Consider the following 27,588-nt stretch of genomic DNA (forward strand, 5'->3'; position numbering starts at 1 on the left):
TTTGTTTTATTTTCTGCTTTTTGAAAAATATTTTGTTTGTTAAGGTTTAGTATTTTGGGCAAGAAGATACCTCTGTGGGTTACTCCCATTCATAAAGATGCTGACTTTTCAAAACCTCCTACTGTTTGCTCTGTGGAGAGTGAAGAAGGTGAAGATGGAGTAATTGTCTCTGAAGGAATAATGGAGGAATATTTAGCATTTGACTGCAGAGATGTGTAGGTATTGAATATTAATCTATAACAATACTTCTAGTACTGGTGGCCTGGAATTTCTGTTGCTAAATGATAATATATTACATTTGTTCTTGACATTGGGATGACAGTTAATATGACAAAACAATACTTTAACTGAATCTTCTCTCACGTCATCCAATGAAAGAAATTTAAAATGTTTAAGCCTGGAGAGGAGCTTTTAAACCCATGTAGGTCTATCCACCTCCTTGAATTAGTAATTTTGCTATGCTATATTTTTCTCCTCAAAGTATTTGTCTTAATTCTTTTCTATAACTGTTCAAACTAGTTGCTTCTGTTTCTGGCCTGGGGTGGTTTATAACATAATAGCCGAGGGTCTGTTACATGATTCTGAATGTAAAGTTTGTTGTTAGTTGTTAAGTATCAACAATGTGCTTGGTGCTGTGTCCGCATTTCAGTGTCCAGATTGCTAGTGCTTAGGTAGTATTACACCTTTCCACCTCCATAAGAGCAATTTAAGTTGTTCTGGATTCACGATTTATGAGAAAATAGTTTACATTTGTTTCCATCAAAAGAAGGAAATTAAGGGTGTCAGTTGGAAACACCACTTATTTTGTACAACTTGCCTAATGGAAACAAAAGTAAGTAAGAAATCTGTATGACCTGTTGGTTTGTTAGTTGGTCACAAGTTAACTAGTTTGAAAAAACAAAGTCACACTCATCAGATCATGACTTTCTGATTGGTGTATAGCAGTGGTTTTCAAACTTTTTAGGCTGGGTACTCCTTTCCAAATAATGTAGTCTACTGCATATCCCCATCTGAGATAGGTAGAGGCGACACGTAGGGGAGGGTAACGCGCCCTTCCCCCACCCCCTGCCAGATTTCTGCCTTCCATTTAGCAACAGCTTGTAGAGCTTTTCAAACTATGGGGCGCGCCCTCTTGGGGGGCGCAGGGGAACATTCAGGGGGACGGACAGTGACGCCAGGTGGCTCAGGCCAGCCCCGTGCCACAGGACTCGGGGAGGGAGCACCATCCCCCCCTGTTGACTCACGTCAGTGGGCCACCCATCCTGTCTGTGTTGAAGGGTGCAACCAAAAATTGTAACTCAAAGGGGGCCCCCTAAACATTCCTGTGTGCCCCCCCAGGGGGGCGTACCCCACAATTTGAAAACATCTGTACAAAGAAATGCAACCTCCGCCATTACATGACTTTTCTCATGTACCCGTAGGGGTACAGCTACTCCAGTTTGAAAACCTGTATGGCACTGTATGGCATAAGCTGACCAGGCCAGTAGGAGATGAGTATTGCAGTGAACAAACAGCAGAGAATTCTGTAAGGTATTAAGTAGTCAGTATAGAAAACTCCTTTAATGCTGGCCCTTCCTTATCTTCAAAATGTATAGCTTTTTATGTTAAATATTAAATAGAAGATATTGATGCTGTAAAAAATAGATGCTGAAATATTTTTTATTCTGTGTCAGCATGTGAAATCTTTTGGCTGACCCATCATGTTCTTGAATGCAGCAGATATTTCCTGGGCTTCAGAACTCAGTACACGTCCTGTCTTGTGGAAGATCCTGCAGCTGGGGTCTCTTGCTGCCCCTGAGCTTTCTTTTTATATCTTTTAAATAAAAGAGCTTTATTTCTTTTTAATTCTCTGAAATTAAGTTGGTTCTATATTCTAAGTATTTGGTGGCTGTTAGGTCAACAGACAGGAAATGCTACTAAACAACTGCAGTTAGTTGCCAAAATTAGAGACTTTGTAGTGATGTGCCTTGCAAGACTGCTGCCTAGTGGGGAGATGAATAAAGATAATAGTCCCGCTGGAAGCCAAAGTACTCAAATTGTAAATATCAATATATATTTTTATATAGCACTTTTTATTCTTGAATCTCAAAGCACTTTACAAAGGAGAATAAAAATCATTATACTAATTTTACAGATCAGAAAATCAAGGCACAGAGAGGTAAAGTGATTTACTGAATATCACACAGATCAGTGGCAGACTCTGAAATATATTCTCGTGTCAGTGCTGTATCCACAGAAGTGTTCTGCCTCCAATACTAGAGTCAGTGGGTTATCTGCTCTTATTTGTTGAGTGCACTGCCACCCCTCAACAGACAGTAATCTGTGAGAAATACGCCATTTCTGTTGAAGTCATTTCTTGTAATCATGCAGCCAGCTGTCCTGACCTACCCATTTTAACTTAAAAGGAAATCGAACCGAAGTCTAACAGAGGTGCACGTATGTAACAGACATATAACCAGCCATTTAAAACATTAAATGATTACAACAAGAATGCAAAGGATAGAGAAAGCAGTTTGTTTAAGTCAAGATAGAAATCTTGCTCACCCTCTCTTTACAGGGAGGAAGAGTTGCATGAAAGGAAAATGGGACTCTCATCTGACAGACAGAAATTAGGTTTCCCTCCTATATCTCCATGTTACTGCATGAAGGATGCTGTGCTCACATATGTGTTTGATGATGTGTGGAGTGAAGTCCTGGGCTCTGTGGAGGGGTTAATCTGCCGGCACTGGGAAGGATCAGTCTCCGGTAAGGGTCAGTGCTGAAACAAAATTTGAAATGGATGTAATACTCCGATGCTCTCTTTAAAAAGGGTTCAGAGTAGCAGCCGTGTTAGTCTGTATCCGCAAAAAGAAAAGGAGTACTTGTAGCACCTTAGAGACTAACAAATTTATTTGAGCATAAGCTTATAGCTCACGAAAGCTTATGCTCAAATAAATTCGTTAGTCTCTAAGATGCCACAAGTACTCCTTTTCTCTTTAAAAAGGATACTCTTTGGAGTGCTTAAAATTAGTAAGCCTTAGCCTTGTAGGATATACTGTATTTCTGGAGGCAATATTTGTACATTAAATCATACTTTAAAGAGTGGTTGTCAATACTTTTTATTACTTAGTATACTTTTTATACCTTCCATAGTTTCCAATATTATTTTAGAATCCTATAAATAACACTTGTCGCTCTGTTCCATTTGGGAAACACTATTTGTCTTCCCACTACCCAAAAATAATCAGTTCACTAGTGTCTTTGATAACCACACAGGTTTGAGGTACACTTATTTCATCTTTTGGTTAGCTGCTGTCCTGCATGATCAGAGCAGAGATATTGCAGTAATGTATTGGTAGTGTTTTGTTTTTGTTTCTTTAAAGAGCAGTGAATGGGGTAAATTGAAAATTAAAAAATATTTTAGATAGTATTCCCCACCACATTATATTTTCAAGGGATTTTAAAATTTGTAGTTGATATTACTCTTTAAACAACTTATAATCTGCCTGCCTGTGAGAAAAATCATGGAATGAAATGAAAGAGAGACATATTTTTGTGATGACCCTTTAAAGACAACACAGTACCTTGATTTTGCAACTTGATGAGACATGAATTTAACAATATTAAGCAGAGTTAAACACCTGAGTGAAATCTATCAAAAAAGAGCCTAAAATCTTTGGATTCAAAGTATTGCCCATAAAAGTGGCAATGCTGATAATTTGTAATGATGTGGATTCTCCACTCTTCTTGTTTTGCATAGATGATGAGAAAAATGTCATAACTGCAGAAACAATGAGAATGGATCCTGGAAGCCCTTTTCTGCAGTTTGAACCTCTGCCATTGGTGTTACCACGAGTGCCACAAGCTAAAATGCCCTCCATCACCTCAAATTTGGTAAGCTCTACTGGCCAAGTGGTTAAGGTTGAGTTCGAGTAACACTGCCTGGCCAGAGAGGCTAAAGTTTTCTAGAGGGAGATTTGTGTGTCGACCTCTTCTTAAAATTAGACACATGATCACTAACTGCCCTTTCTAAAACTTTAGTTTTGTTATGCCTCACAGTCACAATTGTTTTTTATCCCTGTTTTGCTGTTTTAAATTTTGTTGTTGTTTTTGTAGTATCATTTATAATGTACCAAGATACGGTGAGTTTTGGATGGTAATGGTGTAAATTCTTTCCATACTTAACATTGCTTGAGTTATATTGTGAGGTTCTGATTACTGTGCACAAGAGATGTCCTAGTCACTGTCAGCCCAGCCATTTCCAAGGTCATTAGAAACTAGAGATTAGAGTCTAGTCTCTGTGAAGTGGTAAGTGACTGTACATTTAAAACATGATTTAAAAAAAAAATTTTTTTTTAGATATTGATTCTGGCCCTGCATGTTCTACTTTAGGATTAGATGTCCCTAAAGTGGCAAGCACCAAAAATGTTATCTATATTCCATCAGTTTTTAATTCCATTCTTTCCTTTTTATTTCTTTCTTCCCACTTTTCCTGTATAATCCTCTACCTCTTCCTCATGTTTGCCTTATTGTATGTGTAGTGCCCACAACCCAGATGTAGCCGCAAAACCAAAAAGAGGAGAAAATCACCTAAAGTATGTATGCTGGAGAGATTAAAGCTCTATTGTTCTTACTTTTGGTGTCATTGTGGTGGGTGGAATTTGCCATTTTTCCAGATCAGCCTGAGTTACAAGGAGAGGATTTTCCAGTTTTGTTCTTGACATAAAAGAAGTGCCCAACACATTGTAAAGTGAGATCATAAAGATTCTCCGACAGTAGTTACTTATATCACACTCATTTGTGCACCATGTCACAAGATTGTTTCCTGCAAATGAAAGCCTCAGTTGTGAAGCTTTAAGTACAATATATAGTATAGTACGGTAGTATATATTTTTATTTTAAAATATCTGCTAAGTGCCATCATTTGCAAGACCAAGCTTCAACTGTTATTTATAGGATACTTAGCTAAAACATGAGAATGATGTATATGAATATACTCTGCTTTGGTTGGAAGCATTCAGCTTCTGTTGTTTTCCAGTGATTATTTGGCAAGGGCAAGAACATAGGTGAGTGTATGTATCATCATCATGTCAAAAGTAAATCTATTTTTTTCTGATTTACAGATAAATGTCTCTCAAGGATCAAGTGGTGGCCCTCAACAAAATCTGAATGGTTTGATGGTGATACATGGGATACACTTACAACAAAGGAATCTGCCTCTAATAGACAAAATATTGTAAGAGTAGTAACTTTTTGTCTTTGTAGTACTGTAGTAAAGTTGAGCTCTTTAATGCTGGGAAAGAAGAATGTATTGAGATTAAACCCAGTGTCAAGGAAATTAATCTCCCATAGTGTAAGCAGCGGTTCTCAATTATTTTCTCACCTATTTATCTGTTCTCAGTGATGCAATATATTTACTACACTTGCACATGACTAATTTTAAGCTCCTGTGTAAACCCACTGGGACTACTCACATGATTAAAGTTAGGCACATGCTTAAATACCTTGCTGAATCAGGATCTATGATTTCATCAGGGAACCCAATATACCATAGTCTGGATCTGTAACAAGCCTGCTGTTTCATATAATGAGTCTCTATTAAAGAAAGGCCCCTCTTGCCAAATGGCAAATTGTGTGGTGGTTTTGTGACATGCAACAGATTGAACAAGCAAACTCAACACCTTTTTGTTTCTGATTTAAATATGATTTCAACTTGGTCTACAGAGGTGAAAGATTAATGCACTAACCCATTAAGACATCTAATCCCAAACTTTTAAAATTTCTTTTTTTAATATGGCTAGTTTATCACTTAGTGAGCTGTGGTCTGAATCACAACCTGGTACTAGCTGGCATAGCTTTTGTCATCCTGAAGAGGACAATGACAGGTTGAATGGAACTGGAAACTAATGTGCCCTCTTATCCCTAGAGATAGACCTGTTTGGTCTGGTCTGAGGCACAAAGCCAAGGATGTGAGGGTTTAGCTTACATTCCCACTCTCTATGTTGTTGCTGCATTTGTTCTGTGAATAATAGTAATTCTTCCATTTCTATTCTCTTCAGTCTGGAACATTTCATGATGATTAAAAATAAAGCCTAACTCCTTTCTTTCTGTTCCTTGCCCTATTCCTTGGTAGCACAGCCCTCCGTGACATCTTATATAATGGTATCAAAAGTGTACCAACTTTATCAGTACATAATGTTGCTATTGTAATTTTCAGACAAGGACTGTGCTAACAGTATGAAATCTGTCATAATGAACATGTTTATGTATGTTTCATTTGGTTCCTTGATTGTGTTGTTAGGGATCTGGATGACAAATCGCTATTGAGGCCAGGCTCCAGTTCCATCCTCTCAACAAGAACGCGACCAAATCGCACTCTAGAGCTGAGTACGTCTTCTCTGTCATATTCTGCTCATTCTGCTAGAAGACGCAACCCACCACCACGCACCCTGCATCCCATCAACACTAACCACTCTCGTTCTGGGACACCAAGATCCATGGATGAAGTCATCAGGGGAACACGACTGTATGTTTAAAAACCAGTTTTTCACTCTACAAATTATTATAACCAATGGTTTATAGAACCGAGTACATGTAAAGTGAAAAAGCTGTCAAATGGAGACAGTATCTATGATTTTTTTATTAAAAAAAAAATAATTGCAAATTAAATCACTGTCTCCTGAGAAAGCTGAAATTGCTACATTTCCTAAAACTGACGTAACGTTTTAGCTGCAACCTATGTTTCTGAAAATTGCCTAAGCATGTGATGCTGTGCATTGCTGTATAAGAGAGACTACATCCCTATAAGCTTTCAAGCAACTGGAGAGCAAACTTAATTTTATTAATTGCTGCCTTGGAGAGAGGAGGAGAGTTGCATGAAAAGATGTACAATATGATAGCTACAGAGGATGCTAATCTTAGTGAGTCTGTTCCAAAGCCCACTGAAGTCAGTGGAAAGACTCCCATTGACCTCAATGGGCTTTGGATCAAATCTAGAATGAAATTATTTTCATTTTCCTCTAGTCTTTTGCCTGCATCCAAAACAGACTTTTATACTTTGAAAGCAGCTGAGTCACCCTGGAGTGCGAGTACCAAAGCTGGCTCTTCTGGATTTAGAAATGACACGCCAAAATGCATCATTCTGGGAAGCCACAAGTACCAAAAGTCTCTAATTGATTTCTGAAGCTTCTGGTACCTGTGACAACCCAGAATGATATATTGTGCAGCATTGCTAGTAAACCCAGAAGAGTCACTGGATTTCACAGACCCTAAAAATGTTTTGTTTAGAAAGGTGAATTAAAGTTTCTTTCTCTGTTGAATGTCCTTTGCAGGCAGGCTAGTGGCGGAATTCTGCATGTGTTTCTGGAACTGACTTGACTTTTCCATCTATATTTAAGAATGGACTCGTGTTCTTTTAACCTCATCCAATCTAGCCTGTCTTCTCTACATCTTTTTTTAGATGTTGTCATTATTACCAACTCAGCTGTAAATTACTTAATAGATGATTCTCCTTTTTTCTTCCAATGTCTTGTAATGTCTCTCTTCGCTATTCTCAGACCCAGAGATTCATTTCACAGTTCTTGAATTACCCCCTTTATTCTTGGCATATATATACTAAATGCAGACAGTGGGTTCCAGGGAGAGGTATTAAAAAATTTGGTTATGTTTTCAAGCTCTTGTAACACATAATTCCAGAATGTCCTCCCAATCTGGCAATCTCATAATGTATGCATATAATACCCAATACTGAATATCTTCAATACTTATCTCATAAATGAACTCTATTCGCATATAAATTGCAGTATTTTCAGAGCAGAATACCTATTTTACAACTTTCTACTTTTGTTTGCACATTTGTAGTTATTCCTTAACCTCTCAGATTATTAATACAAATATTATGTAGATTTAAACATCACAATTTAAAGCAGAATAGTTAAAAATCATTTCCCTTTTTGCTTAATTGTCAAGACTTAAATTTTGTGTCTTCTCTGCAATAGTTGCTAATTAATCATCACTCAGACCTCAGAGAAGCCAAGGAGTGCTGCTCCCTGTCTTGTTTTAGATGTCATTGATTCCATCAACTTTGTAATATAAATACTGAGTTTGCCTTTTGTTGGGTAGAAAGCTTCTGAGTTCACCTTCTTAAAAAAAGGATTTGCTCTTAACAAGCCTTTTACAACTTACCTTTTTGTTCCTGTAATGAAGTAAAATTTGTGAGATCACAGTTAGTGATTTCATAGAAAAGCAGGATGAGAAACAGAGCTGTGTGGGAGAATCTCTTGCTAAAACACACATTTCAGCAAAAACAACGAGGAGTCCTTGTGGCACCTTAGAGACTAAAATTTATTTGGGCATAAGCTTTCGTGGGCTAGAACCCACTTCATCAGATGCACGTAGCAGGTATATAGACACAGTACATGAAAAGATGGGCGTTACCTTGCTGTCTCAATGTCATAGCTAGGTCTGAAACGTATCTGGGAGGGATCTAGCAATAAGTAATTATGCGCTGCTAGAGCTGGGCTCCTGTTACCTTTCCCATGACCTTGCTTAGGGTTGTGAAGATCTGAGATGTAGTGAAACTGCTGAGACGACTGGTATTTTGACCATTGACTGGACCATAGCATACCTCAGGGTCTCTGGAAGGTTTCCCTTCCCAAGGGATACATTGACAAAATGCATGAAGAGCAATCCCAAGCCTACTAACAAGGGAATACAAGAAATTACTGGCTAAAACAATTTTGTAACTTTTAAAAAATAATTTCAAGTTTATTCCAGTGCAGTGCTCGCCCTTGAAGCCCAGTTCTCCTATACTCTCCACACAACAACCCAGCGTCTTAAATTAAAATTCTGCATGTGTTGTCCTGAGTTTTATTGTTTCATTTGCTTTAGCTCACATCAGTCTCATAATCTCGGGTATTAATGTATATTTTTGGTTGTTGGTGGTGGCGGAATCCAGTCCTACTGCACATGACCAGCTGTTCTCACCCTCCTTAATGCCCTTGAGCCGAAATAATCTTCTGCCACCTATTAGTACTGCTGACGTTGTGGAACACTTGAACACCGTGGGATCCCAAAGGCAAACGGTAACCTCCCAATTTGTATGTCATATGAAAACACATTTAATTATATTCTTTGGAAATGAGAGACATGTTAAAGTTGAATTTATCTCACAACAGATTGCATTGGCAAATTCAAGAATTCTTGTATTTTTATTTTTGGTTTATATTTTTGTTGTTATCCAAATTATCCTGATGTTCTTAGACGTTCTTCCTCATAGTTATGATAATAAAATGCTGTAATACAAAAATAAGATCATGAGTTTTGACCAACAAACTGGAACAAAGTTGAGTGCTTTTCAGACCCAGTGAAAGTAGGAACCATTTTCTGTTTCCTGTGAAGATGCTCATAGATGATTAGACTCTGATTCCAAGATTTTATCTTTAAAGTAGTCACGATCAAAAATAGTCTGATTGTTAATTTTCCTGTACTTTGATGTAGGATCCCCGAGGGAATTCCAGTCGAGCTCAGAGTGCAATGGAAGATGAGATTAACCATCAGCAGCCACAGGAGAGGCTTTTCTTACCTGATCATTTCTCCAGGCCTAATACAACACATGCATTTTGGGTAAAAAGTGGCAAATGTATCCAAATAGTATGTAGATCCAGAGAGATTGTTTGGTAGATTTTGCTTTAGCTGTTAGCATTTATAAATACTTAATGGAGAACTGGATGGCTCAAGTGATTGGTGCAGAACCTTTAAGTCCTAAATCCCCATTTCAAATCTGCCCAGGTTGGTAGATGTAAAGTTGTTTGGCACCTGTGAAATGACAATGTGACCTCAGTCCAGTTCCTAGAGGTTAAGTGTCCATGCCTCCAAATTTCCCACAACCAGCTCTCTTTATTGTCAGTATTTTCAGCTATTCGAACTACACTCTTCTCCTTAGAGATGATCCTTCCAGAACAAGTTTGAGGTATATTGTGGAGAAGCTTGTACTGCTCTTGATCGAAATTTGACTTTAATCTTCAGAGTTTTTCAAGCCAGTATCTTTCATGAGAATTACACTCATGAAGAAATGGGGAAGAAAAAAATGCTTTGCTTTGTAAACTTAAAGGGCTTGTTGGGCTATCTACTCAACCTCCTGCATAACTGAAGGATAGTTTTCTTAAGTTTCCTGAACAACCCCATATTATTTGTAAAATCCCTATAGTTCAATTTCATTATCAGATGCTGCTGTATAGCTCTTTATTTTAAAATTTACTGGGGAACAGTCTGGATGGCTTCTTGTCCCAGCTTTAACTAAACTTTTATATTATATTAAGCTTTGTGAGTATTGAATCCTGCAGCACAGCTCATGATTTTCATGTACAGTTTTGGCATTGCTGAATTACTAATTAGGAACACTTGGGCTTCCTATCTTGAAACTTAAGTAGTTTCAGAAACTGAAATAATGATAATGAATGGCTAAAGCGGCAAAGAGTCCTGTGGGGCACCTTATAGACTAACAGACGTATTGGAGCATAAGCTTTCGTGAATACCCACTTCATCAGATGCATGAATGGCTAGTGATGCTTCCAAGTAATATATAGTAGATTGGGGGAGGGAGTGTGGACAGCAGCGTTGTGTCTTCTGTCCAATTTAACCCAAGGGAGAACAACCTCAAGATATTAATCTTTGTATATGAGGCTCATATAGTATACTTATGAGGTCTGGAGTTACTGGGCAACATTAAAAGTGTTCTGTTTTAATAAAATTCTTGGTATTGGGACTTTGCCATTTTTAAAAATCCTGTTACTGCAAGTATTCAAAACTAGTTCACCTTATCTTTCAGCCGGATCCACCGTATCGCCGTTCTTGCACAGTTATTGATTATGCGAATCAAACCCGGACCAGTAGAGGATCAGCAGGCACAGGTACATGCAATATTTTGACTGAAATAATAATAATGGATGTGATGTGGGGTATTTGCTGCTTTCATATCACATCACTTAAGTTATATCTGCAACATGAACAGAAAACCTCTATTAATACTTTTATTTTATATTTGATTTATTCTTCTGATCTACTATTATACAAAGTTTCACAGATATGGCGCTTGTGTGGTTTTTCCTCCTGCCATATGTAACAGTTTAAATAATTCAAAGGACTTTTTACACTGTGGACCTTGATCCTTCTCCTATTAAAATACATGGAAATTGACTGAAGTGAAAGAAAGATCAAGTACTATACGTGTGAAATTCAAAGTTATATTTTTCTGTTGGTTCTGGTTCACTACGTGTGTAACTAAGGCCTTGCCTATATTAAAAGCTGTGCTGGTTTAACTGAAAGTCAATGTAGTTGAATCAAGGTGGCAAAATCCCTATAGGGATACTTTCACATCAGTTTAAACCCCATACATCAATTTAGCTTCATTTGACTTGTAACCCAATTAAGCTGAATACACACACACACTCTCTCTCTCAAAATCCACTTTTAGTTAAACCAGTGCAGCTTCTAAATGTAGACGAGGTTTTGCATGGGGAGGGGAGGGGATGAATTTAGTGGCAGATAATATGCATTCCCTAGCCTGAACTGCCCTACTGTTCTAGAAATGCTAATGATACAATCTTTAACTTTTACAACAAAGCCATTCTTATATGCTTCAGATACAACCCCCACTACCATTCTGTGACTTAGCAGCAGGGTACATGAAGCGGTGTGTGTGCAACTGTACTTTTGCCATAGAAATCATCTAAGGAGGGAGGCCTCTTGTCTCCATCAACTCTTGCTTCAGAGATCTCAGGATTACTGTAGGGAGGATGTCAGTCATCGTACTATGCAATTACACAGCACTAAAAATCAGTTAACCAAATCTATACAGTATATATTGTTTTCAGGTATGGCTGGGTTGTTTACCTTGGAAAATGGTCTGGATTGTAAATCCTTAAGTGGTATAAGCTTTTCACCTCAAACTCAAAACCCATCCTCTGTATCTATTTTAATACTGGAATGTTTATTATTCTACAGATTCTATTAACATAAGAGTGAGGGGAATCACATTAGGGATATCTAGTTCTTCCTGTATTAGTTCTTTTCACCATCATGCTCTGGGTCATTCTTTTGATGAGGAGAGAGATCATTCTCCATTGGGTAAGAAATGAGGCAGGAGACTTGAGAACTGTTAAATGTTCTTGGTGCGTTTGTATCTGATAGTTGTTGGTCTGTCAGATTCCTAGTAGATAGGTGTTAGGATGGTATTTATTATCTGAGCTGGTATCAGACATGCCAAACCCATGGAAAAAATGCAGAAACTGGGCTTGTTTTTGGCTTAATTGGCTTGTTGGCTAGTTTTTGGCTTGTTGCTTCTTTTTTTTTGGTTGGCTCCTGGTAAGCAGGGGCAAGTGGGGAGAGTGTCAGGGGTGCACAGCGGGCCCACCCCAGTCCCAGAGTGCACGCTGGGAAGATTAGTCACGTAGAGTGTTGGGGTCCTTAGGGATTGGTTTGTTTTGGCCTTGTTTTGAAATGGGATTAGCGTGATTTTTGGCTTATTGTGAAAATCGGAGTGCTTATTTACTGCGTGAAAGTAGGCAACTGGGGCTGGTATCCTTGTCAATGATTGAACAGTCAGAGAGAGCATCTGATGGTTCCTTCACCTCAGTGTTGAAGCACATGGTCAGGGGGGAAAAAGAGGGAGTGGGTGGAGAATTGACCTGTTGCTGTCTGTTGTGGGTACTATTAGAAAGCTCTCAGAGGTTGCCCCTTTCTGTGGGAATTCTTGAGTCCCATGATTTGTGGTGTTAACTCTAATAAGGCATACTTTTCCCTCCTTCAGAATCAGTGGAATGGAGTGCAGTGAAGCAGCCACTCACTCAGCTAGTGAGCACAGCAGAAACCTGCCCAAGAAGGGATAGCAACAGGAAGGGTCTGGCATATAAATTCTCCAGGAACGAAATGCACACCAACTTGCTCCAGCAGCAGCTCCATGTTATCTCCCCTACTCAGTTCTGGACTGGGGTGGAGGGAGGGTATTAAACACTTTAAACAGCACGTTACTGTGCAGCAAGCCAGGTTGTGAAGCTACAGTGCACTAGCTTACCATGCAGTAACACCCTGTGTGGACTTTGATATAGTGCACTTCAAGTAGTAGTGTGCCAAGCCAATGTCCAGGACTTTATGCTCCTTAGCAGGACATTATTGTGTAATATGACAAACTGCTGTGATTTAAAATCTTACCCTAGCTTGCCACACAGTAAACTTGCCATGTAGACAAGCCCTAAGGGCACAAGTATGCATGTGTTTCTCCCTCCCCTCCAAGCCTCCAGGGAATCAGTTCCTTCTCAGGCCAAGCTCCCCTCAACTCCTCCTCTCCCATTGCTGCCAGACTTTGTAGAGCGCACAGACTAGGAGCCTAGGTACTTAACCCACCATTATCAGAGTATCTGAATAGGGCTCAGGCTGGAGAGTGCTCAATGGCATCTCTGAGTGGAACACAGAGGAAGGAACTAGGATGCATGATCTAGCATCAAGAAAGAAAAGAAGGGAAATTGGTGCCTGAATGGTATGTTTTATGTACATTTCACACTGATTTTTCAAGCTGAAACATCCATAGCCAAAGTGAGTATTGCTGACTATGCTTAGAAGATAGACCAAAAGAAGAAACTGTCTTAAGTCATGATGTTTTTGTTTTTTTTTGGTCAGTTTTGTGAGTTGGTTTCTCATGATTTTTTAGGATGGTAAATATTAGACTCTCCTGTCCTCATGCTGGTACTTCTCACACGCACTGGAATTTATCAAGTATTCTTAGTACAAAGCTTCTTTGATGGATCATGTCACAGAACATTCCACAATAATACAGCAGCTACTTTCAACCAAGGATTTTCATACCTTTCTTACCTTCAGAAAGTTTCATAAAAGGCATATTTTATTATTGAATATAATCAGCCTTGGTTTTTAAAATGAAGATACTGCCATTACTAATAAATAAATTAAAGCATATTTTAACATTGAAAAAGTGTATATATATAGTTTTGGTATTTAAGACTTCTAGCAGATACTAAAATTGATGTTTTACCTAATCTTTATGTAGTAGGTCTTCAGCTACAGGGTTCTGTAAGAGCTCACAGCAGAGGTGGATCAGTTACAAGAAGCAGACAAGCATTGTAATGGGTAATGAACAAGGATCCATCCCTCACCATGATGCAGTGAGCCCAGCTGGACACTCATGAAAGTGTTGAATCTCAGCAATATTAAACTTGTTTACAGAAGAATTTAAGAACATGTTATATTTTTAAAAAGTAGCTGCCAAAGACTATAGGGTACTCAGCACATTTCAGTTTTCTTCCTGTAGACCAGGTTTTGCTATTCTGGTGAACACTAAAGCTTGTACCCTAAAAGTCTACCAATTTTTCCGCTAAACCACTGCTAATATTTTTCATATTAAAAAGGACTTTGGCTCAGGACTCTTTGGTTCCTGTTACTGCAGTAGGAGCACTACTAGAACAGTTGCCTAACTTTGTGAAAGACTATTGCACTTTTCACAGTAATCTATTTACTATATAAAAGGATTTTTTTTTAAAAAAACTTAATTATTACGTTGATATTTCTGGCATGATTTCTCTATTAAAAATGAGTAGACTTATTGCATATAATGCTGCCTGTACAACTGTTGTGTACAGATAATTTGGACAAACTGTGGATCCTATGGTGAGAACACCAGCTACAACAACAGTTGCATAAAATAAGGTAGCAAATGAAGAAATCTTGTGCTTCCACATTTGCTAATTTTAACTTGCAGTCTTAACTGTAGCATGCTACTGTCCCTTCCTGTATTATAAACTAATTCTTCTCCACCAGTGACTCAGGCAAGTGTTCTCAAGGGACAAAAGCAATCTTATTTTGCTGAAAATTTATTCCCACACACTACTCAGTAAGAGAATCCTTTAAGTATTCTTCTTGATTAAATATTTTAAGTAATTTCAGCAGATGGATGTCTCCATTTTGAAACAAATTAGGGTGACTAAAGAAATGTTTCTGTGCACCAGCATCATTCACCATTTCAGTCGCCCACGAGAGCTTTCTTAGGCACAGACATATTCCGCTTCTGTAAGACAGACATACTGAGATATTTTAGAAACGGTTACCATTAAGACATAAATGTCGCTTATACATTAAATGCAACAGTTTCACAGTAAAGCAGCTAAACTGTAATTCATTTTAACTACAAACATTATATTCAGGTCTTACTATTAACAGTAAGTGCTAGACTGCAAATATATGTCATAAATTGAGGGGAACCTGTTATTTTTGAACAAAAGATATTCTGCTACAATGTGAAGAGAGTTACTTTGAGCAAACTGATTCTTTAATAAAAAAATTGTCACCTTTTATATGCAATTAAAAAGAAGCTTTTTAAACTTCATCTGTTCGTTTGTGATTTGAAAATACTGAGGAACAATAGATGTGTTTTGTCAAATGGCTTCATTGTTGCCTACTGAAAATACATACATGATGCAAGCTTCATGAATCGAGACTGAAATGACTATTCCAGGGCACATTTGTTCTTTAGTGGCCACATAAGTCCCATTACCACTAGAAGTCATCTTGCTCAGACAGAGGAAAAAATATCCTTTACAATCATAGTCTGTTAGCAGATGCAGCAATTTAGCCCTCTCTCTCACCAAAAAACATGTTACAAATTCCACTAACCACTTTGTGTCTTTTAGCAACTTTTTTACTCAGATTTTCCTCCCTCCCCTCCTCATTCAAAGACCTCACCTCAAAAATTCCTGTTAATGGAAAAGCAGTCCAACCCTCTCCTGTCTTCTTGGTTCAACCATTCTCTGTTCAGAAAAATGAAAGAATAGTGTTGGCAAAAGACTTATGATGGGATAACACGATTTTGGTAATTAATTGATCTTTAACTATTCATGGTAAATAGGCCCAATGGCCTGTGATGGGATGTTAGATGGGGTGGGATCTGAGTTACTACAGAGAATTCTCTCCTGGGTATCTGGCTGGTGAGTCTTGCCCATATGCTCAGGGTTCAGCTGATCACCATATTTGGAGTCGGGAAGGAATTTTCCTCCAGGGCAGATTGGAAGAGGCCCTGGAGGTTTTTTGCCTTCCTCTGTAGCATGGGGCACGGGTCACTTGCTGGAGGATTCTCTGCTCCTTGAAGCCTTTAAACCATGATTTGAGGACTTCAATAGCTCAGACATAGGTGGGAGGTTTTTCGCAGGAGTGGGTGGGTGAGATTCTGTGGCCTGTGTTGTGCTGGAGGTCAGACTAGATGATCATAATGGTCCCTTCTGACCTTAGTATCTATGAATCTATTTATATTCTTGTGGTGCTTAGGAGCCATAGGCAGACCACAACCCCATTGTGCTAGGTGCTGTACAACATGGAACAATCCTTAACAGACATGGGGTTCCCTTCCTTAAGATTTAGTGGTCTTATCTCAGATGGTTACAGACAGAATGATACACAACACACCAAAGCACCACTGAATTAGCTAAAGGCATTAACTTAAAACATGATAGTTACAGGCAATCACTGTCTTTTCCAGGGCACTAAGTGGGCTGTACCAGTTGATTGACCAATTATAACCTCTCTCTAACTGAATCCACACAGTCTACTCATCTTGGTCGCTACAAAGGTTCCTTCCTTTAAGGAAATGAAAATTATTTAAATTAAAACAGTCAAAGTAGTTCAAATCAGGTCATATGGCAACACTTGTGTTGGGACCAAAATATTTTTCTCCACCACTCCTCTGTTTGTGATACCCTATTTACACACACAAGACAAATGCAGCTTCGGTGGTATTATGGCCCCTAACTAAAGGTACATGTTTGTAGCCTAAGACCAGCAGATACATTACAAAATTGGCCAGAGACCAGCTCTGGAGACTTATTTTTACCAAAATTCAATCATTACAGATACAATTCCTGTGTGTGATAGAAAGGGGCCAACAGATGTCAAAAGTTTGCACTACTGAATGCTTTTGTTTGGTAAGATTTGTTTTGCACCAAATCATAGTTACTTAATGATTTAATATAGCTTGTCTGTCAGCTTCAGAACTGTTAAAAGCAATGAGGTAACACATACCATGAAATACTATTCTCCTCCTTAAAAAGTCAATCAATCATTTCAATACAGTTCTAGGCAATCTTAAATTCAGGGGGTGATCTTAGAAACTGATGAGTACCTGTAACTTCCATTACCTTCAAATTGCAAATGTTCAGCACCTGGCTACTAAAGAGGCCTACAAAAATAGGTTTCATTCAGCTAATGCGTTTTTTAAATTAACTGCCCCTCCAATTTATACCAAGGCATATTACATGCATTTCTGCTGTCTTTAAATTATTCTTACTAAACTTACTACAGAACTATTCCTTCACTTAGATTTTTTTCTTAAGTAATGTAAGCAACTTTGTGTATTTTTACAATAGACCAGTTCTATGAGAACTTTCATACAACTTACAGAAAGAGGGCTTCATTATGGAAATAATGAACTGGTGACAGTTAGGCCTCTTGCAGGACAAGTGTCTACATAATCACATGCCATTGTGGGAATATATGTCCATCATTTTGCTTAAATGATTGGTTTTCTGTCAGATGCTAAAATCATGTAGTATTACTTCATGTTAGGCAATCCAACATCAGGTGTTTGAACAGATAGTCAATTTCATTATTACTGTTCTATTTTAGACATCTATAAAAACACTTGCAAAAACATGGGGGTGAAAAAACGAGTACTGCAGTTTTGCAAAAAACTTTTATTAAAGCTAGTTTTCAAAAATATCTTTAATAAAACCACAAATATTTGAAAAACTCTTGCCCTGCTTATCAGAAGTGCAAAGACCATAAGAAGAGCAACAGGGTATTACAGAAGATACTGGTAAGCATGAACAGAACTAGAAAATAAGATATTCAGGTAACAGGCCACACAGACCAACATTTTAAAGACAATCCTGTTAAGTTACATTGTTTTGCCACCAGCAATCTCACCATATGGGTTTTGATGTGCTTCCACAATTCAAATTTTGAAAGACATAGATCCAAATAGTAAATTTACAACCCTTATCTGGGGCACAATGGTAATCCAATAACCTATTTAATACTAACTAAAATTTAGGAGAAGAAGATTTAAAATAGTGTCACCAAAAAGTTCGTTTTCATCTCACTTGCTATCATATCTTCCCAGCCACAATGCACCGATGCGCATGTGCTCTACACTGGAAGTCAGGAAGGTTGCAGAGATTCACTGGAACTTAGGTGTTCATTTGTGGATTGACAAAGGCTAGAAAGTCAATAGATAATTATTTCTTTGCCTTCTTGGGTGCTGTTTTCTTTCTTCCTTTTTTGGAATTGTTTCCATACTTTGCTTCCATCTGAGCCAGAAAGTCATCTATTTCTTTTTTTCTATCTTTATTTCTGCTCTATAAAATGAATGAGAAATCTATTTACCAAAAAGTCATTGTGAGATCCAACTTCATTAGAATACTCTGTATAGTTAAATAAGATGTTGAGAATATGGAAGATGTATTACTATTATGTAAAAAGAACAGGAGTACTTGTGGCACCTTAGAGATTAACAAATTTATTAGACCATAAGCTTTCGTGGGCTACAGCCCACTTCATCGGATTCACAGAATGGAACATATAGTAAGATATATATATACACACATACAGATAAGCTGGAAGTTACCATACAAACTGTGAGAGGCTAATTAGTTAAGATGAGCTATTATCAGCAGGAGAAAAAAACTTTTGTAGTGATGATCAAGATGTCCCATTTAGACAGTTGACAAGAAGGTGTGAGGATACTTAAGGAAATAGATTCAATATGTGTAATGATTAGTAATGTAATTAGTCTCTAAGGTGCCACAAGTACTCTTGTTCTTTTTGCGGATACAGACTAATATGGCTGCTACTCTGAAACCTATAATTATGTAAAAATCTGTGGTCCACCTTAATTTAATATCTAAAAATAAATGTTAAGCAAGGCTACAAAAGGGCAACAAAAATATTTACTGATTGACAATAAGCGCGGGTTCCTAGAAGGAGGTAACAGACCAGAACTATATTCTGGAAAGGAAAAATGATCTAGGGATCTAATTTGTTTATACAAATACAGCATAAGAGATTCTCTTGCCATTAACTAAAATAGGTACAATTCAAAAATATAACGTAAACAGCAGCACATTTCCTCCTCCACCCCTACAAACATATCAGCAAGCATAATTCAAATTAGCATCTTCACATCCCCTTCCAAAGCAAACCATCCCTCCCATAGCCACCTCAGTGTTCGCTAAATGCCTATTCAGATGGGCCTTGCTGCATACAGGGAAGATCAGCAGATTCAGGCTATTTCAGATCAAGGCAGGGAGAACAGATGCAGTGAATTCCAAAGTCAAGGGTTCTTCATGCAACACCCTTTGTCAGAAGCGCACTCACATATACAGAGGGAGCTCAAAGTCAAACTCAGGCACCTCCATCAGCCTCAACAGCGACAGTATGGCATGGGGAGTAACGCAATTCCTCAAACAGAAAAATCTCAGGTCAGTTACAGCTTGCTTTTCGAAGGGGCTGAGCATGCAGTTCTCATTGGACTTCAATGGACTAGTGGGTGCTCAGCACTTCTGAGAAGCAGGCCACTGAACTTTATAGGTAAAAATCAATACCTTAAACTCCACCTGGAAAACATTAAGCAGCCACTAAAGCTCTTGGGAGTACAGATATCATGTGTTCACAGCAAGACCCTTCACTTAACTACATTCTTCATAGCTACATTCTTCATAGCTTCAGATTTTAAATAAATTTAAGGTGTAACCTCATGTAGACTGCACTGTAGCTGTCCTACCTACAGGAGACAGAAGCACAGATCATAGCAGCATGGTCCACCTCAGAAAAAAAAAAAAAAAAAGAATGCAAGCTCCTGGCCAGACACAGATAGTAAAAAGCCAACTTGGTTGTAGATGCTCTTTTGTCCTTTAAAAACAGCTGAGAATTTAACTACATCCCTCAAGATATGACCTGTGAGGATGTCTGGCCTTCATTTGTAATTGGAGGAAATTATAAAATCTCTGCTAACTACAAGTTGCATCTTTCAAACTTCATAATCGCTAATATTCTCAGGATTCAAACTTAGCTTTCTTGCCCTTACTCAGAGCCCAAATTTGCCTACTTGACAACATGCTCTGGGATGGACAAGCTACCTATATAAAGGTAGGTGTTATCAGCATAAGAACACTTCGACACATCTCACTAGCGAGTGGCCTCACATGCACATTGAATAAGGGATGACAGACTAGTTCCTTATGGTACCCAACAGGATAGAGACCTCAGGGCAGACTACCACCACATGACCTGTGAAATCTTTCAGGGAGTAAAGAATGAAGCCAATGAAGAACATTCCTGTCTACACCCATCAGGGACTGCAAACACACCAATGGCTCCTTTACTGTAGTATCTATTTAGTATAGCAATTTCTAGGTTCCTAATCTAAACTTTCATGGTTTATTTGGGACCAGAATAAGTATAACTACAGTGAACCAGGTTATCTTAGTGTAAGTGAATTTATTAAATAAAATTTTGCATCATATTCAGCGTTAATCAGAGCCTTCTGAAGACTAAATGAAAGGCATAAAATTCAACACTAGGACTCATTCTAATCTCCAGTAGATTTTTTTTTTCCAATATGCAATAATCTGTAAGCATATTAGCCTATTGGCATTTGGACACCAAAAGGTAACAACTATCTGAAGTCAAAGACATAAAAATGCCTTCTCTACAGAGATCCTCAAATCTTACTTGAATTAGTGCTTTCAAGTCATCTTCCCCATCACCAAGACCGAGTTCCTCCCTGGTCTTTTCTGCCTCTTTAGCTTCTTCTTGAGCCTGAAATAGTAACTAGCTGCTTAGACGAAAACAAACAGCAGGTTATTTGATCAAAGTTTTATTACAACAGTCATTGAATAATTCCTTTTGTGTCTAAATACAAACCAGAGGAGCAAAGTAGCAAAAAACTCTAGTGGAAAAAGATATTTGTTCAAAGTTGTTTGGCCTTAAAGTGTTGTCTGCATTAAACAAATGTCCAATACTGGTTCTGCTATTAGGAAATCCTACCATGTTTTTGCTTCTTCACATCTGAATTTTAACAACTTTTATCATTCAACTATCAATAAAATTGATGCATGAACTGTCTGGTATAAAGAATAAATATATAGTAGGATTCCAGAAGTCAGTTTTTGGCCTAACATTGTCCTGTTAGATTTGGGTCAGTCAAGAGACACTGATCTGCTCCAATTTTTGAACTTTGATAAGCTGTTAGCAAAGTGGGTGTGGTATTCAAACACATGAAATGTAAACAGAAAGTAATATACAAGTGCCTATTATTGCACTGAAACCCTTAGCAGCAAACAGACTGCAATTAAATGACATGATATTTGAAAAACTAAGGCTGTATCTACACTACAGACCTTACAGCGGCACAGCTGCACTGCGCCACTGTAAGGTCACCTGTGTAGCCACTCTACGCTGGTGGGAAAGAGCTCTCCTGCCGGCATAATTAAACCACCCCCCAATGACTGGCAATAATTATGTCAGCAGGAGAACATCTCCTGCCAACACAGTGCTGTCCACACTGGCGCTTTTGTTGATGAAACTTATGTCAATCAGGGGTTGGTTTTTTTCCACACCTCTGAGTGACAAAAGTTTTGCAAACAAAAGTGCTAGTGTAGACAAAGCCTTAGTTACTGTTGAAAAGACAAAATAGAAAGTTTCTAGACTCAGATTCAAATTTTAAGTCCAGCAATTCATGATGGTGTCTCAGTCCTGTCTTTATAAAACTCATCCTATGTTTTTCCAATGGGCAGAGAATTTGTAAGTAAAGTGAGGCACAGTTTACATGGATTTGAAAAGAATACTTCCTGCCAAGTGTAAATATTGAATAATTTTCCCCTTTGACCTCTTGCATGTGCAGCAACATACCCTCCTTTTCCTTGCATTCATTTTTTGCTTAGACTCTTTTACAAAGACTTTGTAGGATGGAACTTCTCCAGAGTCAATGGCTTGCTGTATAATCTTCCTTATTCTTGGCTCATCTGTATAATCAACACACAGCACAGATTCCATAATTTTGTCTATGTCTCCCTTGAAATCTTTATAAGCTGCTTTAACGTCAGCCAGCTCTTCTTCTGAACCTTTGTACTTCTTTTCAAAGTCTTCAATATCTTTTATGGTGATCTGAAATTTTAAAAATTAAGTAAAACATCATGAATTACAAGATTTATTTACCACAGAAGGCAAATTCTCAAAGTCCGATTAGAAAAGAAATTTAGAGACACATTCAAGTTTTCCAGCCCAAAATTTGATGTTAAAATTATTCTAAAAAGGGAAATGAAAGTTATTCGCCAGTAATGGGAGTTCTTTAGGAAGGACTCTACCCAAAGTTACAAAGAATTCACCGTTTACACTAGTTTAAACCTGCAAGTGACCCATGTCCCATGCTGCAAAGGAAGGTGGTCTCTGCCAATCTGACCTGGTGTAAAACTCCTTCCTGACCCCAAATATGGGTTTCAGTTAGACCCTGAGCACGTGGGCAAGATGCACCAGGCAGATACCTGGGAAAGAATTATCTGCAGTAACTCAGAGACCTCCCCATCTAGCATCCCATCTCTGGCCAATGGGTATTTTTGCTACTGGCAGTCGCCAATGGGCCACATGCCACTGTAGGCTGTCCCATCATACCATCCACTCCATAAACTTATCAAACTGAGTCTTGAAGCCAGTTAGATTTTTTGCCCCCACTGCTCCCCTTAAAATCAACTACACATTCAAGTTGAAGAGAACGAATAAAGAGCATCAGCCTCCAGGCTATCTCCAGAAGGAATTTAACTACAACTGACTTTTGCATCACCAGCATCTCATGATAAAAGCCCATTGAAATAACTAGTATTATCAAGGATGCCTGAGAGAAGACTGTGTGTTTGCCCTCTCCTTTGACACCACTGCAGTTTTAGATTGATCAGATTTGGGGCAAAGCACACGGTAAGCTCATTGCAGTAAGCCACTGTTGTCTGAGCCTTGGTGAAGGCAATCTAGTGAGCCTATGTAAAGCCAACGGAAAGTTTTCTGCCCACTATCTTCTTCTAGGTCTCTTCTAGAGCCCTAACCATCACTTTGCTCTTGTTTTACACCTGAAGCATTTTATTGAGGTAGATGAACATATTCCCAAGTGATCAGTGACATGTTTTAATTCAGCTAGAGCAGGGTGGATTTGATTTACATCACTAGTCAGGAAGGCTCGATTTAATCATGGATTTCTACATAAAAGTGCATTCTTGTTGGCTGTTAACCTTAATACATATTCTTCACAACTCAGAGATAGAGGTACACACTACACATTTTTAAAGTGATTTATTTTGAAGACTTTTCAGATTAGTTTTACAGCTATATCAGAAAATGAATGATTGTTTGGTTATTTCATTTATCAAAGGTGATTGAAGCAGATATTTATGAAGTCATTGGGAGGTGAACTATCTCCAATTCAACAGGTTAGTCACTAATATTCAGAGGGTTTTCTTGCCATGCTGTATTAGGAGGAAATCACCACCAGACAGACATTTAAATTGTTTTAACAACAACATTCTGTATTCTGGATTTTTTTCTTCAACTGCAAATATATAATATTTTAACAAAACAAACATATGAATTTTTGAATTTAGTTCTTTTAAATCAGGTTTGTTTTTGTTAAAATTGTTTTGAACTAAAATAGTTAAATATTTATTAAAAAAATTAAATCGACTACGTCAGCCAGGTCAACATGAGAAACTTAAAATATTGGCTTCTGCAGCGAACTCAGTCATCTTCACCTTCATTTTCCTGTTTGTTCATAATCTGGAAAAGAAAAAACAAGCTTTCCTACTTTTTCAGGTCCCAAACGATTTCTCAATTTGGAATGAATTAGTCCAAAGGAAGAAAATATTCTTTCTACACCAGCAGAAGAAGCCACTGCTGTTAAAAGTGAGATTATCACTTCAACGGTCTCTGAATCCAAGTGCTTAAGTGACTTCCACCAGTTCACTGGTGTGACTTTCTTTAAAACATCATCATCAAACATATATTTCTTGAATGGTTCACCCTTAGCTCTGAAGTTTATTATAGTTGGCATTATGGAGGGATGACTGCTGGATGTCCATGTCATAGCCACCTCCTCTTCTTCAGCCGTTAAGGTTTGACCCTGGTACCGAGTATTGAGAATATTTGCAAGAAAGTGAGCTGGAGATAGTGCTTGTCCCATTCTTTTTTTTAATGCTTGTAATTTAACTCTGTCACTGCATATTTCTCTTTTTAAGATCTCACTCAGTTCCTTCCAAATTTCAACAGCATCAGCAATAAAACAGCTATTTCCCTGCATTTTGTTCAAAACTACAGAAATAGGCTTCAGAATACTCAGCATGTCTTCAACATTTCTTTTAAGCCCAATGTTGAGAACTTTGGCTGTAAAATGCCATCTATTTTTTCACTATTTTGTTCACAAACTGTCATCAGATTAGGCCAGTTCTTGATATAGTGCTCAAAACAGTCCACTACTGAGTTCCACCGCACGTCTTGTGGGAGAGTTAGCTTGGTTCCTCCCGCTTTTTTCAGAGCAGCTACTGCAAAGTGGTTGTTACGGAAGTATTCTGCAATTTCAAAAACATTAGCCTTTCTTTCTGGTACACTGAAGTCTTTGGCTAGGAGGTGCATCAAATGAGCACTGCAACCGTATGTTATTAGCTTCGGAATCTCTTCACTCTCTTCTAAATTTCTTCTCATCTTGGATACATTGGCAACAAGGTCTGTGACCAAGCTGCATACTAGACATTTGAATTTTTTTTCAGTTTATTATAGATTTTACTGCTACTTCTTGTAAGTATTCTGCTGTTTGTGCATTTCCTGATGTATCAATTGTTTCTGTAAGGAAGACATTCCCTTCTTCTGTTGTCACACAAGCACATACAACAGGATCATTGTGGACATTGCTCCACCCATCAAGACTCAGGTTAACAATTTCACCCTCTAGACCTGTTGCACACTGCTCGATTTCTCTTTCATACACTTTATCCAGCAATTTGCCTGTGACATCTGCTCTGTTGGGTGGATTGTATCTTGGTCTTAATGACTGCACCATGTTAATGAAGTGTGGGTTCTCAATCATACGGAAAGGAGAGTTTGTTGCATAAACAAACCGGGCAATTTTTTCATCAATTAGCTCTTTTTGTAATCTGCTGGTTTTTATCACAAATTTATCTATGGTTGTTTCTGGACGATGGAGTTTTTTTTTTTTTTTACTACAGGTGATATACTGCAGCTATGTGACATACATGATGGAACTGAAACAATATCATTGGCAGATAACTGAAACTATAGAAAATGATGGTGATCTTGAAGGTGGATAGTCTTCAGAATCCTGTATGTTGAGGGTGGATTCTCCTAAACAAAATAAGTCAGTCAATGCAGTTATTTATTATTCCCATACTGATCACTTAATATTACTCATTGCATCCACTGACACCAAGCACTACTTTAAAGGTGAAATTGTAAAAGGAAGATCTGCCTATTTCAACTATTTATTTTTTATCACAACTGCATCTAAAATGATAGTACCCTCTCAACTAACAACTATATTTTTTTGCTCTAACATGAGAATTCAAGAATAGCCCAGAAGGAAGACAGGCAGCCCTTAAGAAAGGAGTATGAAATAAAAAAGTTTACCAACCTGAAGATCCTGAATGTTCAGACATGTTCCTTTCATCATCTTCAGCACAGCCTCCTCCTGAGAAGGAACACTTCTCATGATGTTGTTTCATTCAGCAAACCAGGCTTTGCATTTGTTTGTTGCACTGTTTGCATTTTGCACATATGCCTGTCTTACCCACAGGTAGAGGAACGTCATTAAAATATTCCCAAACTGTGTCTCTTTTACGGCCTGCTGCCATTATAGGTTTTCCCTTCTAGTGAGAGAATGGTAGAGCAATAGAATTAGCAACTGCCCAGCGCTTTACAACACTAGAGCAGATATGGTAGATAGCTAGAAAGAAAACAAGTTCCCCTTCACCAGGGCTGCAGCACTTTTCCAGCATGCACCAGCTGCAGAGACCATGATCTAGCAATTCCCGACACATCCTCCCTCCTAGGAGCACTAGATCTGGGACTCCCCCAGTCGCAGTGCTGAGAATTCCCCTGGCTCACTCCGACAGCCCCTACCTTCTTGAAGAGCAGTCTCCAGTATTCCTCCCAGTTGCGGTCCCGGCTCAGTGCGTCTGACTCCTCATCTACAATCCCCTGCTCGTCGTACAGCGCCCGCTGGTCCTGGTCGCTCAGTACCGCGTACACCTTGCCTAGGAGCTGAGGAAACAACCGTCACCCTCCGCAACGAGTCGCTCCAAGCAGCGGCGCGCTCCCCTTCTCGCGGCTCAGTCTCCCCCTCCCCCTCGGCAGCCAACAGAAGCAGCCTTTGCTGCGGGGGATTCAGGACGCCGCCCACAAGCCGCTGCCGCCCCAGGCGCTGCGCCCGCCGAGCTCCGGCTGCGCCGCAGCTCACCTGGAAGCGCCGGGTCGCCTCCTCCTTGCGGTCCGGGGCCGCGCGGTCCGGATGGACCCGCAGCGAGACCCTGTGGTAGCCGCGGCGGATCTCGTCCCCCGCGGCCTCCCGCCTGACGCCCAGCACTTGATAGAGGTCGGCGGCGCCGAACGCCGCCTCGCACTGCTCCAGCAGCCCCATCCCGCCGCCGGCGCCTCCTTCGCAGGCCGAGTTTAGCGCGCGCGCTACGTCTGCGACCCGCGCTGCTTTACGGCCAGGTCCGGAACTGCCGCAAAGACGCGCAGTTGAGGCAGGCAGAGCAACTCAATCCCGCAGCCTTTAGCTGTTGCGGCCACGGCCCCGCCCGCAGGAGGTTTCGCGTTGGAACGGCGGGCTGGCCGCTCGCAGGGACTGGCCGTCCCTGGGACTTCCCCGTAGGAAGCGGGACTGGCCGCTGCCCACGTGTCCCTGCCCTGTGCCTCCTCCCGAGACTCAGCGAGGCGTTGCGGGCCGCAGCACCGGGCCGGTGTGATCCCACATTGGGGCCGCGCTTCCGCTGCCTGACGCACTTTTGTGTCGCGGCTGTTACTGAGCATGCTCGGTCCCATCTGCGGAAGCCAGGCCTCAGACCTAATGACAGCGTCTTCCCCGCTGCTCTGGGACTCTGTCCAGGGGGGAAGTGATGGCGCACCGGGAGGAGCGTAAGCACAGGGTGGGCGCTATAGGCTCACAACACCGCGATAAATTGACAACCACAAGAATTAAAAAAATCTTGAGTTGTGGACCACGTTTGGAAATAAAAGAGAAAATAGTTTGTGTTTTTAATTTGCGTTTTTGTTTCTAAAATGTAACTTCTCTAGAGGCCTGGAGTGTTGCTGCTGACTTCAGCAAGGGGAGGAGAAGGCTCCAAGAGACACCAATCAGTTCTTGGCAAAACCCACATTTATCAGAAAGCACTGTTTTGTAACAGCTGATAACTTTTAAAAAGTGTATATTGCTTCCCTTGGAAACTACCCCAAAACTGAATGACAAAATGGTGTTTTGCAGATTTTTGAAGTAATGGCATA

General features: G+C 39.3%; 2 protein-coding genes across 22 annotated transcripts in view; one reads left to right on the forward strand and one right to left on the reverse strand.

Moving 5' to 3' along the window:
- FAM149B1 (family with sequence similarity 149 member B1) overlaps nucleotides 1–15,373 on the forward strand; it is a 27,362-nt gene extending 11,989 nt beyond the window's left edge. For 2 of the 8 annotated variants that reach the window (XM_073353645.1, XM_073353651.1), the window contains 9 exons: nucleotides 45–215; nucleotides 2,558–2,751; nucleotides 3,740–3,873; nucleotides 4,521–4,574; nucleotides 5,103–5,215; nucleotides 6,281–6,505; nucleotides 8,936–9,062; nucleotides 9,478–9,603; nucleotides 10,808–14,034. In XM_073353645.1, coding sequence (XP_073209746.1) covers nucleotides 45–215; nucleotides 2,558–2,751; nucleotides 3,740–3,873; nucleotides 4,521–4,574; nucleotides 5,103–5,215; nucleotides 6,281–6,505; nucleotides 8,936–9,062; nucleotides 9,478–9,603; nucleotides 10,808–11,101 — 1,438 coding nt within the window. In that variant the 3' untranslated portion in view covers nucleotides 11,102–14,034. The other 6 variants (XM_073353649.1, XM_073353646.1, XM_073353653.1 and 3 more) reach the window with 6 other exon arrangements.
- On the reverse strand, nucleotides 2,044–27,104 carry DNAJC9 (DnaJ heat shock protein family (Hsp40) member C9). Of its 14 annotated transcripts, none has more exons than XR_012160013.1 (9): nucleotides 26,543–27,103; nucleotides 26,206–26,346; nucleotides 25,718–25,774; nucleotides 21,946–22,200; nucleotides 20,767–20,853; nucleotides 18,285–18,392; nucleotides 15,730–15,794; nucleotides 10,796–15,071; nucleotides 2,044–2,758 (listed from the first exon to the last, which is right to left on the reverse strand). XR_012160013.1 is itself a non-coding variant. In XM_073353665.1 (8 exons), the coding sequence occupies exons 1-7, from the start codon at nucleotides 26,720–26,722 to the stop codon at nucleotides 15,744–15,746; spliced, it is 879 nt and encodes a 292-aa protein (XP_073209766.1). In that variant the 5' UTR covers nucleotides 26,723–27,103; the 3' UTR covers nucleotides 9,166–9,272; nucleotides 15,730–15,743. The 14 variants fall into 14 exon arrangements, 4 of the variants coding, with proteins under 4 accessions (XP_073209766.1, XP_073209767.1, XP_073209768.1 ...); XR_012160014.1 differs by lacking the exon at nucleotides 2,044–2,758 and adding an exon at nucleotides 9,166–9,795 and having other exon boundaries at nucleotides 10,796–10,907; XR_012160011.1 differs by lacking the exon at nucleotides 2,044–2,758 and adding an exon at nucleotides 9,166–9,795 and having other exon boundaries at nucleotides 10,796–15,055.
- Between the last annotated feature and the right edge of the window lie 484 nt (nucleotides 27,105–27,588).

The sequence above is a fragment of the Lepidochelys kempii genome, chromosome 7 (assembly GCF_965140265.1).
Source record: "Lepidochelys kempii isolate rLepKem1 chromosome 7, rLepKem1.hap2, whole genome shotgun sequence".
Classification (NCBI taxonomy): domain Eukaryota; kingdom Metazoa; phylum Chordata; order Testudines; family Cheloniidae; genus Lepidochelys; species Lepidochelys kempii.

Excerpts from the sequence above, each read along its gene's own strand:
- DNAJC9 (XM_073353665.1), bottom strand. The coding sequence starts at position 26,722 with ATGGGGCTGCTGGAGCAGTGCGAGGCGGCGTTCGGCGCCGCCGACCTC. Across the intron at positions 26,347-26,542 it reads AGGCGACCCGGCGCTTCCAG|CTCCTAGGCAAGGTGTACGC; the intron begins GTGAGCTGCGGC and ends TTGTTTCCTCAG. Across the intron at positions 22,201-25,717 it reads TGAACATTCAGGATCTTCAG|ATCACCATAAAAGATATTGA; the intron begins GTTGGTAAACTT and ends TTAAAATTTCAG.